The 12,699-nt window shown below is 34.6% G+C and overlaps 1 protein-coding gene across 1 annotated transcript in view; it reads left to right on the plus strand.

Annotated features, from left to right (window-relative positions):
- Nucleotides 1–6,223: 6,223 nt before the first annotated feature.
- Nucleotides 6,224–12,699, plus strand: part of LOC106468918 (T-complex protein 1 subunit zeta-like) — a 38,478-nt gene continuing 32,002 nt past the window's right edge. The window contains exon 1 of the mRNA XM_022397321.1: nucleotides 6,224–6,418. Coding sequence (XP_022253029.1) covers nucleotides 6,282–6,418 — 137 coding nt within the window. The 5' untranslated portion in view covers nucleotides 6,224–6,281. The remainder of the gene's footprint in view (nucleotides 6,419–12,699) is intronic.

The following is a 12,699-nucleotide window of genomic DNA, read 5'->3' on the forward strand; positions in this document are numbered from 1 at the left end:
AAGTGAGCTACCATATGAAATCATCCTTTGCCCATAGTTGAGCATAAAAAAGCCAGCAAACAAGATAAATAAAAAAGCTGGGAATTTAAAAACATGCAAATGGGGATGTTAAAAAAAGTAAGCAAACAAGGTCAGAGATACTGTAGACATTATTAACTAAAACTGCAAATCCCTATTTTGATTCCACCAAATGTAATTCTAGGTAACAGCATGAAGTCAAAATAGGGTCTTGTAGTTTGAGTAAATAATGTCCATAGTATCTCCAGCCTTGTTTCCTTACTTTTTTATGATCCCTATTTGCAGATTTTTAAATTCCCAATTATCTATTTACCTTGATAAATACCACACACACATGTCCTGTTACATTCTCAATGAGCTGAGTGTCGCAACACAACTGAATTTCTCCCCAGTATTTCTGGCAACTTTTGTGCTGACATAATAAATTTAAAGTATTGTTACATCTCCGTTCGTTAGTTGATTTTCAGTAACTTCGTTCCCACGAAACTTTAGCGACACAAGTCCTTTCTTAATAAAACTGGTTTATTCTTTCTGAATATAACTTTACCGATACACTTATTTTCAACAGTCGCGCTATAACAACGAACGTGCTCAACTTCAACAATACTCTCTGACTGCAGTTCAGTTACTCACTACACTGTTCCCGTCACGTTGTGACCATCTTATATATACCAGACTACCCCCAATCTAGTAAATGCTGGGGAATTCACGAAGGAACAGGATATTTCTAGAAACGTGGCGTGACACTAGTCACGTGATCTCGCTGAAGCAACAGTATACTCGAGTCAAGTGTGGCCCAGTTAGTAGTATGCCAGCCTACGGATCTGCGGATCAATCATTAATGTCCCAATACCACCAAAACAATTACGTACTGCACTTTGGGATTATTATGAAATTTTGTTAATATAATTATCTGACTCACTATTTGGTCAGATAACAGTAGTCCAAGATTTTGTTGACTAACTTCCTTCCTTCTAGTCTATCAACTCAAAATCAGAGATGCTTGCACAGATATTTCTTGAGTAACTTTGCATTAATTTATGAAACAAACAATAAAATGCACTGGAGAAGTCTTGTGTTCAAAGAACATTCACTAATGAACATGTACAAAAGTAAGAAAAAATAGACACATCGAAAACTAATATTGTAAACACAGTAAAAAAGGGTAATGACAAACTTCTTTCTCTATATTATTATTGGTTATAATGTTTAAATTAATTTTAAACACGTTTTTTATTAATTTTGTGTTGTTAATTTAGTGTTTAGATTCAGAACAGATCTAAACTGAAAATGGACAAACCTTGTGAGATATTAACATGATTACAATAAAAAATTTTCTTAACCATGAAGGTACTTAACTGATGATTCGGCCTGTTCTAATCATTATGTTTTAGTTTTCTTGTGCATAGTTTACGAAATTTTTTCTCGTCAGTTTATTACTCATGATCGATGTCTTTAATATATAAGTTACATTTTTGTTTTATTTTATATAAGCAAAAGTACCCGTCCCCAGTGATGGGAAAAGATTAAGATAATCTATCAATTTAATATATTTCATGGTCTTTAAAAATGTTAATTATGTTGAATTTATGGTTTTACTCAGAGCCAAAGCTTTCAGCTACTTACCCTGCCCACCACGAAAAGTAATTGTTGAGTATTTCAGTCATACTAAGTGCTGCTCATCGGTAACATACAGTAAATCTACATTTCTATTCTTTAATTTACGCACATTTTGAAATGTGAATGATAGTGTGATTAATTTCAAACAATTTAGTGTAGATTAACCTACTTTCGAAATAAAATTTCACATCAGCATTATTCACGCCTATTCTCCCTTTATTTCAAAAGTAAATGTTGAGCTTTGCTTCCATGCGCAGCTTTTCGAAATCAGCGCGGGAAGTGGCCACCGTAAACGGGAGACAGACACCACAGTTCGCAATATATATAAGATAGTGAGCATACTTTTGACCAGAAGTTCTCAACCCCACTCAATAGTGAGCTTAAGAAGTGTTACCTATTAGAATTTCAAAGAGCTTGAAATTGAGATAACTGATAAATTTAAATTTAGTAGGTAAATGGTACTTTGGTTTTAGCACTTAAGAGCCGATATATGGTCAATTTATGATATCTGCCAACAACATTGATGCACGCAGTTTTCTTTTTTTAAACACAAATACGTTTTAATATACACAAAACAATACAATAACAGTTATTACAAACAATGATTTATAAACAAAAGTTTCATAAACTTACAAGCAATATAAAGTTTTCTTTCTAGTCTGAAACTTCTTTGATATCTTATCGAGGGTTCATGATGAGCAAGTTAATTACGAGTTGATGTAGGTATAATTCACTTAACGGGACGCTAGCTACCTTTGTCCTTCGTTATTCTCCAGCCCCACACGCTGAGTTTTCCATGATGAATTTATATAATGTTTCCGTAAAAATAATAATATTCAATGGGAATCCACTGAAGTTAAACGATTTGTAATGTTCGAACTTTGTAAAAGATCCTGGTCAAATATCTGAAGTTTTCCGTTTGGTAAGCATTATAACAATCACAGTTATAGCTTCCAAAGTTTATTGCACATTGACTATAGTGAACTAATAATAGATACTCTCTTTGGCGCGTCGCCTTGGTTATAGTTATAGGCATGTGGAGGCTTTCTAGAAAATACAGATTACGCAATAATACAAATTCAAGCATTTACGTGCATACATATATTGTTGATTTTTACTCTCGAAAATCTTCTATAACTTTGGAGAATAGGCGGGAGTTTCACAATGCATATTTAACATGATAACTGTTTGTTTATTGTTTATTTGTAATTAAGCACAAAGTTACACAATGGGCTATCTGTGCTCTGCCCACCACGGGTATCGAAACCCGGATTCTAGTGTTGTAAGTCCGCAGACATACCGCTGTGCCACTGGGGGGCTAACACGATAATCTATGCATGTTTTTAAGTATAAATGTAATCTAAACAAACGTCGCTAATAAAATAAATATAGAATAAATTCGTTACAGAAGTTATAATACTAAAATCTAGGGTTTGATCCTCGCTTTGGGCACAGACTAGATAGCCCAATGTGTAGTTTTATGGTTAACAAATAACAAAATTTGAATTTCATAATAATATAAAAGAACTGATACTGGAAAACCACAGCATAAAGTTATCAATATCTTTAATAATGTATTTTAATCATAAAAAATCTTAATAATAGACACATAGTAAATATGGCTTTAGTAAATTATTATGAGAGTTTGATATTGTGGTGATCAGGTTCACTGATGCCCATAATAATAGTGTTACGACCGCGGAAGTCATGCGACGCTGGGAGCATGCACGCTGGAGTTTCTTGAAGGATCGGAGAACCTCATGAATGTCCCAGCGTTTGCTAGACGCCCTCTTTTTTAGTATATAAAGGCAGATAGATTGAAGATAGAAATAAATTGAGTCAAGCGAACAGTAGGCACCGTAAGTAAAGTGTGTGAATTATAGCGTGTGTTTATAAAAGTAATAAGTTAAAGTGACTGTGGAAATTCTGTGTATTGCAAAGTTGTATCGAGAAAAAAATAAACTAGTGTTAATTAAGAAAGGACTTGTATCGCTGAAGTTTCTCGGAAAGAATTTCTACAGGAAATTAACAAACAAGCAGATACGTAACAATATTATTACTATTAAAATCTTCTATAAGAAGCAGATTCAGAAAATGTTTTATTAAGTAATAAAACGGACACAGAAAGCAAATGAAAATACTGGAATACATGTGTCAAAAACGATTGAAAATTTTCACGTACACAAACAAAGAAAGCATAGGAGTCTTACTGTAGTGGCTAACTTCGAATATTATTAATTAAATGCTCTAGTTGCTGGATTCGAGGAGAAAACGTGTAAATGAAAGGGAGTATGGAACAATAATGTTGTTGAAATAATTGCTTAACAGCAAATGTTTTAATATTATAAATTTCTGAAGAAAACCAGTTAACGAAAATATAATTACTCAACACCATAGAAGATTTAACTAACTAAATAAAAAAATTTGATTGTACTTTGTTTCACACACAATTAATGATTTAATTATTGTAATGTCTGTATTTATGAATATTGGTGTTTTTAATTTGCATCAATTATTTATTATCAATTATGAAAGTTTGATGCTCATGTTAAATTTGTATTTGTTTTTGAATTTCGTGCACAGCTACACTAATTTAGAAGTGATTGATTGGAGGGGAGACAGCTTGTCAAAACCATCCACCAACAACTATTGGGCAACTCTTTACCAACGATTAGTGGAATTAACCATCACGTTGCAACATCCTCATGGCTAAAAGGCCAAACATATTTGAGGACGGGAATCAAATCTGCGACCCAAAGGTTGCGGGTCGAGTGCCTTAATTATTAACGTGACTGTATTTTAAATTTCGCGAGAAATAAACAAACTGGACACAATTAAAGATGACACTGAAGACAGTATTTATCTAGACACAATATAAAAACAGTGTGCATACCAGTGTAGAGGAGTGGATAATCGCCTCTACTGAATCAGTGAATAGCTCGCCAGCTGTAAGTCGCTTCAAAATAAATCTGATGAATTAGGTGCGATAAAATTCAAATAGAATTGAAGAAAGAAAACACAGATGGATCTAAAATGTTAACTTGCCTTCTTCCTTCAGTGGACGGCGTGACTTCGTGACCTTTTTCCCTTCACAGTATTAGTCAGCTTCAGTCAACGTCAGAATATGCCAGCAAAGAATAGCTCAGTGCTAACCTGTCCTGAATTCTACATGCGGTATTGAAATATCCTTGTGGACAGAGAATAAAGTACGAAGTCGCTAGAACGAGATAATGTAGCATTTTTTGGCTTAAAATAGTCGCATGCCCATAGACTCCTGTAGCATTAGCGTACTTTGCATGCTGATTATGTTTCGAACAATATGTGTTGGCTTTTAATCTCACAAATTAGAAACCCTTTTCAAACATTCCGCGTATGGGCCTAATTATATACAAATTTTGTTTACTTATATTTCTTTAGGTCTTATTTATATCTTATGGTCGTACATGGACAACCGTGAACTCAATGCTCGCAATGTATTGTGATTAAAAAGTATAGGAATTACGTAATAGTTTTTCTTATGCCTGATTGTTGAAATGCCTCTTTAGGGTCAGATAATAATATGAAAAAAGAAATTCGATTAAGGAATGTTGAGACTGATTATATATATTATTGAAGCTAAACGAAAAAGCTACAGAGTAACAAAAAGATATACCCTTCTATATTTTCATCCAAAATCATGGACAGTATCACAATATGACTTTTTTCTTTTTTTTCTGGCATTTTGTACATTTACGGACGGCTGGCAACTCTGATTTGTCTGTTATTTGACGAATGAAGTATAATTTAGGCCTCCCATTGGCACAACGGAAAGTCTGCGGGCTTAAACGCTAGAAACCTCGTTTCGATACCATGGTGGACAGAGCATAGATAACCCACTGCGTTGCTTTGCGCTAAACCACAAACTTAACAAACCAAGCATGTTTTAGTTAGTTTGTATGCTGCTGTTAAGCATTAGTTGATTCAGTACTGTAAAGTTTTGAGTTTGTATATTTGCGACGAAGTACAAGAGATACGAAATTAACAAGTTTGTATTATATATATGGTTAGATGGTTTATAAACTTGTGCTTATCGTTAGTTATGTAAAAACAGTGAACTAATATAACTTGTAATCAAAACATTAAAAACTTTTGTCACCATTAAATGAAGTGGACTTTGAATTCTTCTTTATACCGAATAATTATAATAATAAAACAACCCCACAACAAAAGGAACCATTACAACAAAATGCATAATCATCGTTCAAATGGATTAAATAAATTCCTAAAATTCTCGTAACGAAAAACGGATTAAGTGTCCAATGATTCTACAAACAAATTTTCAAAGGAAACTGATGGAGATCGTTTGGTCGAAATAATGACCCAAATTAATTATTTATTTTGAAAGTTTTGTTTTATTTGGGGGGAGGTATTTCATATTTTATTATGTTTAGTTGCATTTTTTTGTTTCTCATGTGTAATTAATTCTTCCATCTGTTAATACTGCTTATTCTTATAAGAATTTTCACCTAAATAATAATATAAACAGGAGTTCTATCTGAAGATTTTTGGTAGAAGAACGTAAATGCGCCTCTATATAAAATTTCAAGAAGCCTTTTACCGGTCTGTTCATTCTCATCACTCGTGTTGCAAGTTCTGCATTGAAAATGGCTGCTGTATCATACGTAAATCCTAAAGCTGAAATTGCACGTCATGCTCAAGCTCTTTCCGTGAATATTAGTGCAGCTAGAGGACTTCAAGATGTTCTGAAAACCAACTTGGGACCTAAGGGAACAATGAAAATGTAAGCACTTTATTTTGAAGTGATGAACGTTGAATGGTTTAAACCAGGTGTTAGTTGTCTTAAGTTATAACTTTCTCAGAGTCAGAAGCTAAGCATGCGAGATGTAGGCCTAACTTGTACAATGGTAATGGTATGTATGAGTCAGAGGGCGATGCCATTTCTAAATTCTAGAAACTTCTGACTGTTGAGTATTCTGAAATTCGAATCAGCCGAACACATATACCTAATGCTTACAATTTTAACTTTTTTTAGTATGAGTATTTAGTTGTATTATTTGTATTATATTTATATGTATGCATGAGTTGTTTGATGTACTTGATACTAAATAGTTAAGTATATTAAGCTTAAAAATGATATGAAATGTATGCTCAGGGTCTTGTACTTTGTACGAGACACCTACACTTACATGAAGTACGGCAGCTGAAATACATTGATAAGAGATATTTTTTTAGAAAAAAGCATTCGTTCATTTATGAAATATAAAATTGTTTTTATTGTATTAGGAATAAAGAGAGAATGTCCATTATTTCTCTGTGAATACAAGTGTGGTATGCTTGTTTGCAGTCCTTATTTATCGACTATATACACAGTTTTGGTGGAGATGACTATGAAAGATACTAGGTGATTTTTATTCTAAACTTTAAACAAAATCATTGGAAGAAAAAAATGTAGGTATTGCATGAATTTCTAAAAACATCTGCACAAGTAAATGTAGCAAACAATCTGTTGCTCATACACTGTTGTCTCACAGTAAAATAAATGGTCCAGTTGGAAATAAGTTATCCTTATGAAGGTTCACAATAATAATTTAGTATGTTTAGAATTTATGATTTTATTGCTTATTATATAGAGCAATGATTCCCAAACTTTATGAAGCCATGAAACTGTCTCACTTTTCTCACCCTTCACCTACAGCTTAACCTCGATGAAAGTGACTAAATTTGTATAAAATATTGTTAAAAGTAAAATTGTAACTGTGTGGAGAAGACTGAATACCAAGTGATTTATGATTGCCAGAAATACATTTGGTTCCTTAGTAATTGAGCAAGACAACAAAAAACTGCCATTACTTGTTACCTTTGTGGTATGAAGAAACCCTGATGATCCTTTGCAAAACCATGGGTTTGAAAACCATTACTATAAAGCATTCTTTATATACACACACACACACATTAGAAAACAAAGAGCCATTTGTTCCTTGCTTGCCCACCTTTAAGAAAAGCAAGAGCTTGAACTCAAATTTTATGCAAATGTAAACCACATAAATCTATAACACAATTAGTGCTGCAAAGTTAACTACCATGCATGAAGTAATCAAATATTTGCCATCAACCCTTTTTAGATGAGTCTCGGGTGAAAGGCCATGTTCGTTGATTTGCATTCAAAATTGTATTTAACTTCTATTTCATGTCAAAAAGTTTGGTATCAAACTGTAGATTATAATTCAAATTTTAGTATTATACCTTACTCAATTTCGTAATTTAATAGTAAATATTAGAAAAACACAGTTAAAGATCAATTTTTGTGTGTCACATGGTATGTTGAATGCAGCACTGGTTCAAATTAGATGTTTGTGATGTCAAAATACTAAGTGTATAGTTTTGTATGAATTAGAAACTCAAATTACTGATATTGCCAAGATAGAATATATAAAATAAGAGCCTCATCTTTTTTTCAGTTTGATAAGATGTTGCTCATGTAATAAATCAAACACATTGGCACCCTGCCCATCTCTTTCTATTTATGCTTTGCGTGTTATAATTTGTAGTCATTCTAGACTGAAAATGCATAATTCATATTTATTTCTTTATTTTTTTTAACATGGTTACAAGATTGGTCAAATCAATCAAACCCATACAGAGATTTGTTACTGAAAATAACATAAAATATAAAGTTTTTTTAAGAAACATTTGATAACTATCTGGACATTATGAAGATTTTGCATGTAAAATTTGAAAATTTTCTGATGCACAAAAGTATTTTTAATCTTAAAATGAAAATTACTTTGCATGTTGGATAGGCAACATGCAAAAAGAAAAAAAGGCATGAGAAAAACATTGCTTTACAAATGTTAAGATTTAATAAAAAATATTTGATATTTTGCATATGAAAGCATTGTAATGTTTACTGATAATTTGCCAAATTTCGGTACCATATGCTTACTAATTTAAAAGTTATAGCATGAAAACTATAGCAAACACAAAATGGTTACGAGGTCAGTTCCAGGGACCGAGCCCGTGCTGAAAGAGTTAAAGGCAACTTGCTATATGTGCATTTATTGATCTAAGCTGGGTTATTTTGGGCCCCATTACTAATATTTTGGAGATAGCCAGCACTGTAAATACAGTATTGTGAAGTAGGTTACTAATATTATTTAGTATGTGTTTTTATTAATTTTTGTTTCCTTATCTACAACGAATAAATTTCTTAAACTGGTTCATATTATAATCATTATACTCTGTGATGATTGGTACATATGACAGCACTCTTCAAAACAATTATTGAACAAGTATTGTTTTACATATTGTTTGTGTATGCATTAGCATACAAGAAAACTTTTTAGTCTAAAACCACATTGAAATATAAAGGTTCTAACAACCCACAACTTTTCCAGTTCTTTGTTATGTTGACTAGCAGCAATAAAATTAACGTTTGAAAATAATGGGTATGCAATTATATGAGAAAAACCACAAGTGTTTTAGCTATTCCGACTGTCTAGTAATGAAAATGTGACCATTATTGATTTTTAAATATGTTTGTTCAAGCTTAATTTTTTTTTAAGTTTGTAGCTATACAATGGGCTTTCTGTGTGCTGCTTACCATGAGTATTTAAATCCAGTTTGTAGAATTATACAAGTTTTTGTTCAGTCAACCCTTGAATGTTATCGATGATTTTTTAATTTTTTAGTCATTATATGAGAATAACAGATTAGTTGAATGTAATTGATTAATGAGCCAGAAAATTAGTTTGTTGGCAAATTTTACATATAGTCCATCTTTATATCTAATATAAGCAACAATATGAGAGAAGTAACAGTAAGAGTGTGAGAAGTAACAGTAGGAGTGTACAAACCTTTTCTTTTTATCTTGGTTATTATGGTGATGTATCTTCAGTAGCCAATGAGGTACTCGCTGGCAAGATAAAGTAGTATTTTTAATAATTAGTATTTGGGTTTCGTTACATGCTAGAGGAGTTTTAAGCTCCAACTAAAACACAGTATTTGGAAGAAAGATTTAAGACATTATCACTTGTAATTAAATTGAAGTTGGAAAGAGTTAAGGCAAACTTGGGTGACTGTAAATTATGAAGAATTTATTTTGTTAGGGGTTTTATTCAGTAATGTGATGTCACTTAGAATTGCTTTCAGTGACTACTTTTGTAACCTTTTTATTTTTGCATAAGTGTTCTTTACTAGCTCAGGAGTTACCATTATTGCTAGAACATTTTACACAGCTTTTACTTTATTTTTATAATATATAACATTAGCTATTTAATTTTGGTGGAGTTCAAATTCTTTTAAAATCAGTAAATTTGTCCTTGAAAATGACTGTTTGGTCCTTGGAAATTCTGGATTTATTTTCCCAGTAGCCTGTGTGAACCATGATAAGACACCTTAAAATTCTTTTACTTCTACTTCAAACAATGAAGAACTACTTCATTGGTTTTAGCGACTTATCCACAAATATGCCAAGGATTTTTTCTTCAGTTAATGTTATGAGTGGTTTCAGATTTATATTATGTGTATTATCGAAATATGATAAATGCATTACCTTGCCTTTACTATAATTAAATCATTTGTCAAATACTTGTCTATGTTACCAATTTGATCTAAGTAATTCTATAATATCTCAACATCCTCAGTAAATCTAAAGTACAGCAAGTTCACACCCTATCCTTTGTCGAGATAATTAATGTCTCAAAAGGAAAGATATATTAGTAGGGGAATATTTCCGTCTGGTGAATCCATGATAGCTTTCATTTATGATAATTTTTCACTAAACAATGTTGTAAAGCTTCACATCACTATAATTTCACCCCTCAACGTGGATTCCTGTACATGGTGAGGGGACCTCCCAGGGAAGGTTGTGTATTTTTATTCACCTCCTCTGGGATCTAAACATCCACCCACGTGTTTGCCATGCCGTGGTGACCCGTGAAGGTGTCTGCTGGTGTTTGGGTATAATGTTCACGATACCTTGGCATTGCTGCAGTGTCCTTGTTTGACATTGTAGTGCGTCCCCTCATAGGACTCCATGACAGGTGGGGTCAGTGGGCACTGAATCTTTCTCCTTTATTATGGATCCCCCCAATCCAAAAAAAATAGTAAACATCCATGCCTAGAAGACTGAACAGCAGTCTCCATCACAAAGTATACCTGTACCTCACTTCCAGATCCTGTATTCACTGTTCGATAAATCTTTAGGGCAAATGTATTCTTTTTTTTATTCAGAAGTGATTAGAGGGGATTGCTGGCTCTCCAAAGTCAGTCAAGAAGCTATGTTCTGTGGATATCTTGGTGGAAACATCAACACCAAAACACAGTGAACTCTTCCTGAATTCTAAGACCATTAAGGATATACCCTTTGAGGTTACTCCCCACACTTCTTTGAATTCCTCACGAGGAATTATTGTCGAGAGGGACTTTAAGACCATATCCAAGACTGAGATCCTTGCTAGTTTCTCCAGTCAAGGAGACTCAGCAGTTCAAAAGATCTCCACTCGTCAAGATGGAATTATGGTACCAGCCTCTGTTCTTGTTTTGACGTTCATCACCACGTCCACCTGCCATTGTTAAGGCAGGTTATTTGAACTGTATGGTACGACCGTATATTCCCAACCCTCTTCGATGTTTTCAGTGCCAGCAGTTCAGTCATTCAAGGAAATTTTGTCGTGGTTCTGTGATGTATGCTTGTTGTACTGGCAAGGACCATGATGCCTACGAGTGGAAACTGGACCCTCACTGTGTTAATTGTAGTGGTTCCCACCCCTCTTACTTTAGGTCTTGCCCTAATTGGGTGGAAGAGAAAGAGGTACAGTGTTTGAAGACTGTTCAAAACATTTCTTACCCAGAGGCTCGGAAGCTATTGTTCCCTACTCCATCTCGGATATATGCCTCTGCACTATGCTCCACTGTTACAGTGGGGGTGCAGACAGACCTTTCCCTGCTTCCATCTGAGTCTTTTTCATGCCATATGAGAGGGGTCTTTTGCCCTCCATGGATAATAGAGTTGACAGGTCTATGTGTACACCAATCTCTGTCCCCATCATTCCTTCCAGTGACTGCCTGGGTCAACCTTCTCGGGCACCAGCCTCTGGTGTCCACTAAGGTCGTTCTTTGACCTCTAACTGCGGGACGATCATTCGATCACGTCCTCAGTCATTGGATTCTCATTCTGATGATAGAGATCTGCCCACTCGATCAAGGGCAGGATCCTTGGAGGTCGATCGACTTCCATCTAGTAAAGAAAAATGGTGTGGTCATATAGCGAAGGGTTCTCCACCCTGTTCTCCTTCATCTACATAAAAATGGCCACTTTGATACAGTGGAACTGTCGAGGTTTTCGTTCTAATTTCTATGATATTATGGCCTTGATTGACTCCTATCATCCGTTGTGTCTCTCCTTACAGGAAACGTATCTGAAATCTGCCGATACAGTCACCTTTCGGCAGTTTTCTTTGTACCGGAATGACGGGTTGTGTGATGGGCAGGTGCATGGAGTGGTGGCACTGCTGGCCGACCAGCATGTGTCCTTCTTATCTGTGTTCCTCAATACACCCTTGGAGGCCGTAGCCATCCATGTTTCCTTGGGTTGTACCATCACTGATTGTTCTCTCGACGTGTCTCCTGGGGAGACTTATGATCAATTGGACATTGATGCTCTCTTTGACCAGTTGCCATCTCCCTTCTTACTTCTGGGAGATTTTAATGGACACAACCCTCTCTGGGATGGTGCTGATATTGATGGGAGGGGTCGTTCCATAGAGTGTATGCTCTCGGGTCGCAATCTTTCTCTCTCTCTCTCTTCAATACTGGAACATATATTTACTTTCATGCACCTAGTCAGTGTTTTACTGCCATTGATCTCTCAATTTGCTCCCCTTCACCTTTCACTCTCTTCTATTGGATGGTCAATGGTGACCCACGGGACTGTGATCAGTTTCCTATCATTATGAGGGAAGTTGCCATGGTCGATGCCACCCAACATAAGTGCCACGGTGGAAGTTGGACCAGGCTGACTGGCCATCTTTCACCTCTCTCTCTGAACTTGATCCTGCCTTC

This window comes from Limulus polyphemus, unplaced genomic scaffold (genome assembly GCF_000517525.1).
Source record: "Limulus polyphemus unplaced genomic scaffold, Limulus_polyphemus-2.1.2 Scaffold3221, whole genome shotgun sequence".
In the NCBI taxonomy this organism is placed as follows: Eukaryota; Metazoa; Arthropoda; class Merostomata; order Xiphosura; family Limulidae; genus Limulus; species Limulus polyphemus.